At 32.2% G+C, this 8,011-nt stretch overlaps 1 protein-coding gene across 1 annotated transcript; it reads left to right on the forward strand.

Annotated features, from left to right (window-relative positions):
* Positions 1-3,193: 3,193 nt before the first annotated feature.
* On the forward strand, positions 3,194-4,226 carry LOC118750276 (dnaJ homolog subfamily B member 6; the record flags this gene model as incomplete). Its single annotated transcript, XM_036484998.1, is given in 3 exon segments — positions 3,194-3,397; positions 3,456-3,723; positions 3,781-4,226. Coding segments are annotated over 3 exon segments (578 nt in total), but the record flags the coding sequence as incomplete, so codon positions are not given.
* Between the last annotated feature and the right edge of the window lie 3,785 nt (positions 4,227-8,011).

Consider the following 8,011-nt stretch of genomic DNA (forward strand, 5'->3'; position numbering starts at 1 on the left):
TTTTTTCATATGCATTATTTCGGTTTTCAAACGAAAGAGTGCATATGCATAATTTCGGTTTTCCTAATATGCATTATTGCGGTTTTCAACCGAAACTGTGCATATATGCATTATTTCGGTTTTTTTCATATGCATTATTTCGGTTTTCAACCGAAACTGTGCATATATGCATTATTTCGGTTTTTTCGTATGCATTATTTCGGTTTTTTTTCATATGCATTATTTCGTATGCACAATTTCAGGGTGCCCTCGCTGACTGCTCACCGCGTGCGCTCGTACTTAACGAGTGCTCGTTTGCAAACAGCCTCGCCTGTTGCTCGTGAGTTTCTCAAGCTCAGAGCAAACTAACGAGCGAGCGAGGGGCTAAAATGAGGCAAATCCGAACCCTGGCTGTGGGCGTCCTTTTTTACTACATATTCTCTGCCTCTGTACGATTAGTAGATCGCTGGGAATAAGCTCCTTGTCTTAGAATAATAAATAGTATAGATTTTTAATTAATACGATTTATTTGTTGAATTGGTACACCGTTCCCGTTTTCGTATATTCTGCTTTTACCATTTCCTCATTACTTGCATACTATTTTTGGTTTTCAGTTTCTGTACTTCTTTGAGCTATGAAATAGTTGGTCACATTAGGGTTGACCCGTGTTCGTTTTAAAATTCAAATGAATGCTATTTCCCTATTTCAATGCAGAATAAACAAAAACTTGTTTTTATACCTTTCATGAGCATGAAATGGTATTATAGCTTTGGTCCGATGTTTGTAAGTACCGGAATAAGAAGAGATAGGCCCTTTGAAATGTATACTTAAATGATCAGAACGTCGAGCTGAGTCGATTCAGCCATGTCCGTCTGTTTGTATGCAATCTAGTCTCTCAGTTTTCGAGATATCCGGATGAAATTTGGTAGGTTGGTGTATTTTTATAATGTATTAATCATTTGTCGGAACCGGAAGAATCGGACCTTTATAACATATAGCTCCCATACAACTGATTGTTCAGATATAAGATTTTTCGTTATAACTCCTCCATTCATGCAGCCAGGAACATTAAATTTTGCATTATTTCCACCCATTATCAATATAATACTTATTGTGAAAATTACAAAGATCGGGTCACTATAACCTTTAGCTCCCATACAACTGATTCTTCAGATATAAGATATATAAGTTATAACTCCTCCATTTATGTAGATAGGAAGGTGAAATTTCGCACTGTTGTCACTCATTATCAAAAGAATACTTGCAGTGAAAATGGCGAAGATCGGGTCTCTAGAACCTATAGCCTCCATACAACTGATTGTTCAGATATGAGATATTTTATTATAACTTCTCCATTTATTTAGCTAGGAATATGAAATTTCGCACCGTTTTCACTCTTTATTAATTGAATACTTTAGGTGAAAATAACAAAGGTCGGGTCGCTATAACATATATCTCCCATGCAACTGATTGTTCAGTTATGAGAATTTTCGTTATAACACCTCCGTTTAAATATACAGCTAGGAACATGCAATTTCGCACTGTTTTCACTAATTATTAACAGAAACTGATAGTGAAAATTACAAAGATAGGGTCAGTATTACATATAGCTCCCATACAACTGATTGTTCAGATTTGTTGAGGTTTTTTGTTATAACTTCTCCATTTATACAGCTGGAAACATGAAATTTCGCATTATTTTCACTAATTATCAACAGAAAGTTTACAGTAAAATTAACAAAGATCGGGTCACTATAACCTATTTATTGCCTCCATACAACTGATTGTTCAGATATGGGGTTTCACTGTGAAACTCCTTTATATGGGTAGCCGATAAATTTACAAAGTTTACTGAGAAAATCGTCAAAATCTATGCTGTATAAGCTCTATCTCCTATACCACTGATTGTTCAGATACCAGTTTTTGCGATATATCTCCTTTATGTAGGAAGCTAAACCCATTAAATTATGTTACCGGTTTACATACCGATCACACAGCAGTCAAAATCACTTAGATTGGAGCTATATAGGATATATCTTCCATACTTCTGATTTGTTTAGATATGATTTTTTATATACACCCCGCGACAAACGTTAGCACATACACATTTTTACCGGATTTGACTACTTTTCTTTAGATTTTTTTAAGGTTAATTGTTTTTATATAAAACTAGAACTTTTTATCTAATAAATACCATATAAATCTTAATTTCAGACTTTGTACAAAATCCATGCATTTTAATTTTAATTTCTAGAATAATTTTTGGTATGCAGTTTTACAGCTTATTAAATTCTAGTATAATAAAGTGCAAGTTTTAAGTTGCAAAAAAATCGTGTTGATTTTTGATGTATTTTTTTTTGCTGACGGTATTATGCACATATTCCATATAAAAAATTACTTTGTAAGGCAGAAAATGAGTGATACCGAAATTTAGGTTTACATATGGTATTTGTTAGACAAAGAGTTATACAGCGGTGCTCTAACATGTTTTCTTTTCATAATACAGTCATAACTTAATAAATTCCTTATTTATTTTAGAATAAACTTCTAGTAATAGTGACTAAAGAAAAACGTTTTCTCATAAAATTGTGAGAAATACAAACGTTCGAAGTGAAAAAATAAAATCGTTATAGTGGTTCAGATTTCTTCAAAAATGTTCTCTATATAAAGGCATAATAAAACAAAATTTGCCTAAAATATTGCTAAGCTTAAACTTAACAGTTCGCGAAGTATTGCGAAAGCGTTTGAGAATTTCAAGTGGCAGATATACTGTAAACACAGTTACGTGAATTACACTGTGCGACACTCCAAAAAGCGGACGAGTGATGTTACTTTTCTTGTCCAGGAAAACAAGAATTTAAATATGAAATTTTCCAACACTACCCAAAACTTGACTTTAAACCGGTTTTGCGTACTTAGAAGCCTCTAATTAAGTGGAGTATCAACCGACCTTTTTATTTGCATGCTCATCGAAGTGATGATTTTATGGGTGTTTAGAAAATTTTCATATTTCGATTCCTGTTTTATTCGACAATACCTACAAGAAAATTAACATCACTTCTCAGCTATTTCTACTTCATTCTTTTGTGTGGCACTGTGTGATTCTACCAGACGAACGACCTCAACTAATTTGAATTTTTTTAACTTTGTTTGTTAACACTGTATTAGTTGCTTTTTGTTTTATTTGATAATTATGCATTTTTAAATATTACAGAAAAAAAACGACGTGTTTACGACCAGTACGGTAAAGAGGGTTTGCTGGGAGACCGTGGCCATCATCGGTCTTCGCGTCATCATCATACACATGATTTCGAAGATTTTGATATAATGGGAGGTTTTCCATTCGTATTTCGCCCACCAGAGGAAGTTTTCCGTGAATTTTTTGGTGTAAATTCGCCATTTGCTGATTTGTTTAGAGGTAAGGTAACAGAACAAAGTTTATCTATGTTTTATTTATTTAATAATATGTGTTATAGATGTACATGGCTATCCACAGTCGAATAGACAGAATAATGGGCTAAGTAGCAGTGGACGTCAGCATGTTGGTACAAAATTGGCTTCACCATTTGGAGCGCCTATGCTGAACTATTCTATGATGGATTTCATGATGCCTTCAAATGGATTCACCTCGTTTAGCTCAATCAACTCAATGTCAAATGGAAGGAATGGTCCGGGAAATGGGGCAGTCAAACGCACTTCCACCTCAACGACATTCGTTAATGGTAAAAAACTGATGACTAAACGGTAAGCAAATAAATTGCACTGCTTGAGCGATTAGACACCTCTTTTTTTTAATTGCAGAGTCTATGAAAATGGAAAGGAGACTGTCTTTTCATATGAAAATGATGTCCTAAAATCAAAGACTGTGAACGGAGTTGCGCAGAAACTCTCTTCAATCACAAATTAGAAAGTCATAAATGTGTTAAAATATAAGAAGAGGAAAAGTTATTAATCTACACAGTGTCCCTGAAACCTTCCTCTCTTTGACTAGGATTTTCCACTACCATAGTTTATTTAATTTGGTTATTATTTTTATACGAATATTTTTAATTCTAACATAAATTAGTTAGCGATTAGTGAAGAGAATTTATTTAACTATTCTCTTTGGCAGTATGCTTATTTAACATAATCAGAATATATAGATGTGAAGGTAAACGCTACGAAATGTTAATTAGCCATCGATAGCTGAGGAAAGACAACTATTTTAATTCTAAAAATTGTGAAATATTATTCATTGAAAAAATTAATACTCGTTTTAATTTTATTAAGCACGTAATATAATTTTTCTATAATTAGTTCACACACAACTAGGGGCGTGCGTCTAAGCAGTACTCATAACTAAATTACTTTTATAAAGTGTGTAATGGAGGTTTGAATACACCCTATCGAAGCAATTATATTTTTCTCAAAAAAAATCGATTATGTAGAAAAAATAGATGTGTGTACCGATGCGATATATGTAAGTATTTCTGTCTCATTTACTAACAAATGCATACATATCGTCACCTGAAATGCAAAATAACGTAACAACATCGCTACTGAAATGGAAAAAGTCGTGACTAATTATTATTTTTCCATAAAACGACGTGGGGAGTTGTAATTTGATGAAATCCATCATAGTAATCAAAAAGTGAATTTTGAATTTTTTATAAGTTACGAATTTTTGAATTTCAGTTCGATGATGTTACGTTATTTTGCACTTCAGGTGACGATATACAAATATATAGAAAGGCCCTGAATATATTTCTTTCAAAATTCAGCTTTCCACAAAATTTGGTAGGCGCCTCATTAAACATCTTATGCAATTTTATATCAATTACGACAGGTTTGAATTATAAACAGTATTGAATCAAAGCGAACAATTGAGAGAAATTCGCTATTAAAGAACTACATTTTTCAACATATATTAAGGGTGATAGCTGCATAAAATTGGCAAGACCGACGCACTATGTAACGAAGTGCCGATTTCGTGCGATTAATTAAAAACTTTTTTTAATTACTTTCTACGTTTAAAATATGATATATAAATGTTAAAAATAATTAATTTGGGTGTGAAAGTTTACATATCGGTTAACATATGAGCACACACGCACACTAATGCTTACCTTTGCATATGAAATGCAATAACAACTATAATGGGGGCCTATTTGAAAAATCCGCGATGAAAATAGTACTTAGCTTATTGTACAGAAAACAACAACAGCTCATAAGTCTAGCTTGAGGTTTGACAAATTTACTAAAGTTGATGTGATATGTGTAAAAAGTAGGGCTGTGCGATTATTCGATTACTTGAGCAAGTTGGTTAATCAATTACTCTAGTAATCAAGATTTTGATTACTCAAAAAGATGATTAATCGAGTTACTTGAAATATGATTACTCAAAAAAATTATTTTGCTCGTTAAAAGAGGTTACTTTGGAAAATGCTATTTTCTTTTTTACATTCTGTATATGAAAAAATTTTTCGTTTTAATTTTTAAAAACAGAAACGTTGTTTCAAAGTATCAAAGAACTTTATGGCGCATTTACATGGTATGAAGCCATATGAACTGTTGATACGCTAAAATAGAGGGACTACATGTTCTAATGAGGAATTCAATGATATGGAGTGGGATGCATATAATAAATTTTTTCATATGAAAAGTTATGGGGAGATACTGTAAACATACTGTTGTGATACTGTTAAGCATATGAAATTATAGCAAGTTGAATTTTCATACATCTTCCCATAAAAAGTTTAACAGATGCAGAGATACCAAGGGGGGTTTTTCCCATTTTGATGCCTTTTTAATATAAAAACCCATCGAAAAGGAGGAAAGCGGCAACTCCGCCATTCACATACATGTCAAAAGTATGAATTTTAAAAATTAAAAACAATAAACAAACAAATTCAAAACAAAAAAATTCTTTGTACTAGAACTTTTTAAATTGAAGCCACTCACGTTTAGTGGACAATAAAAATACGAAGAACTATCATAACAAACTTACAACAAGACATTACAGAACATTTTAATGAGCTTTATATCACGTTTAAGTAAAAATAAGCCTATCTTTTCCAAGCTGGAAAAGAAATGAAAATTGTATTTTTTGTTGTTTACACAAAGACTTGCCAAATATACATATAAGTCAAAATTATAGAAGGCATGTATACTTCTCCCTTTCAATTTTCATACAGTTTATGCTTCTTTCTGGCTTTTACAAAAATGCAGGGATACCGCACTTATTTCGGTACAATATGATCGTAATGTATTTTCAATTCGAAATCAAACAAAAACATCCCACGAAAATGTTTGCGATTTTAGAACCATTAGTGAATATTTGCAAACTACTGCAAATAATACAGTGCCATATCTTACAAAGTTCAGAGTATTAACGAAACAAACAAGCATTTTATGGCTTCATGTTTCCTTCAAACCGCATTGTTATTTTTTCTAACTTTTCCTTTTGTTTAGCGCTGTAACCTATTAAGTTATATCTTTTAATTTATACATGTGAACTATTTTCAATGAGCATTTTTTCATTTGCTCCAGAATTTTGGGTACATTTTCTAATAGTACCTCTCATTCTTTTTTATATTACATATATACACTCCGAAGTTCGGGATAGTATTTTGAATATACCAGCAATATATGTAAAAGTAGTGCCGGCTGCTGTAGAGCATTACGCAGAGCCCGAGTTCAAGCCCAGTTTTTCTAATAGTGGTTGCCCCTCTGTTGGTAATAGTAAACCTCCGAGTGTATTCTGTCATGGAAACAACTTCTCATTAAAATACAATTGCCGTTCGGAGTCGGCGTAAAACTGTCCTTTACTTTGTGTGACAAAATCACGCACGCCGCATATCGGAGGAGAAGCTAGGCCAAACACTAACATATTGTTCAAGCGATATACATATTCGTCGTTTAAAGTACAAAAGCGCGTATCGTGGTTCTGCAAAACCTCGGAACTGAAATTTGTGCCAAAAAAGATATTTGGTCATCGGAAGCTCCTGACATCAAGCCCTTAGCCATTTATAATAAAATATCGATATAATAAAATATCGACTTAGACATAAGGAGAGAAGATTATTAAGTTTAAAAGATAGAACCGTTTTTAAAATTTAGGCAACCTCCCATACGAGGTTTTGCATTTCCTTTATGCGCGGTTTTGTGCTTTAAACGAAGTTATGTAGAAGTATTGTATACATATTTTGGTGCCCATTCAAGTATAAAATCCACTGAGAAACGGAAGAAAACGGCATCCCTATGATTTCAACTTATGCCAAACGTTTCGTAAACAAGCAATTCTGAACAAAAAACTGTTTTTCCACAAAGATGTTTAAATGGAAGCATTACAAATATGGAAAAATAGCAATCCACAAGGCTTTATTGGCAGTAGGTCCTTTTTAAAGCACATTTAACAAAAAAATAAGCTTCTAGTTTCGAAGCTAACACAAAATAAAATGCTTTTATTTGTTGTTTACAAAAAAAAATATTGTCTAGTATACAAGTCAAAATTGTTAAATATATATCGCTTTCATTCATTTCTTCATAGAGTTTGTGCTTCTTTTATAGGAAAATTCATACGGCTTATGAACAGATTCATACCATGTAAATGCACCATTAACTACTTTATACATATGTAAAGAGTTGAAATGTTGATTATTCATTTTACTCGAAATGTTGATTAATCATAAAGCAAATTACTCAAATATTTTTGTTTTTGGTTAATACAAAATCTTGATTACTCGAGTAACTGAACTTTTGAGTAATCATAATTTCCAATTAATCGAATAATTGAGTTATTTACTTTATGATTAATTAAAATTTTGAGTAATCAATTAATCGCACAGCCCTAGTAAAAAGAGAATTTACGTTTTTAAGAAGTTAAAAGTGACTGAAAACAAAGTATAACGGTTGATAATGTGACTTGTACTAACATTTTAAGAAGGTGAAAATTTTTAACAGTCGCTTTGCAGAACTATAAATCTTTATTAATAATAACGATATACAATAATCAATCGAATTGTCTGCTATTCCCAACTTTTGGATAGTTCTC

The sequence above is a fragment of the Rhagoletis pomonella genome, unplaced genomic scaffold, assembly GCF_013731165.1.
Source record: "Rhagoletis pomonella isolate Grant_MI unplaced genomic scaffold, Rhpom_1.0 Rhpom_scaffold_00191, whole genome shotgun sequence".
Lineage (NCBI taxonomy): Eukaryota > Metazoa > Arthropoda > Insecta > Diptera > Tephritidae > Rhagoletis > Rhagoletis pomonella.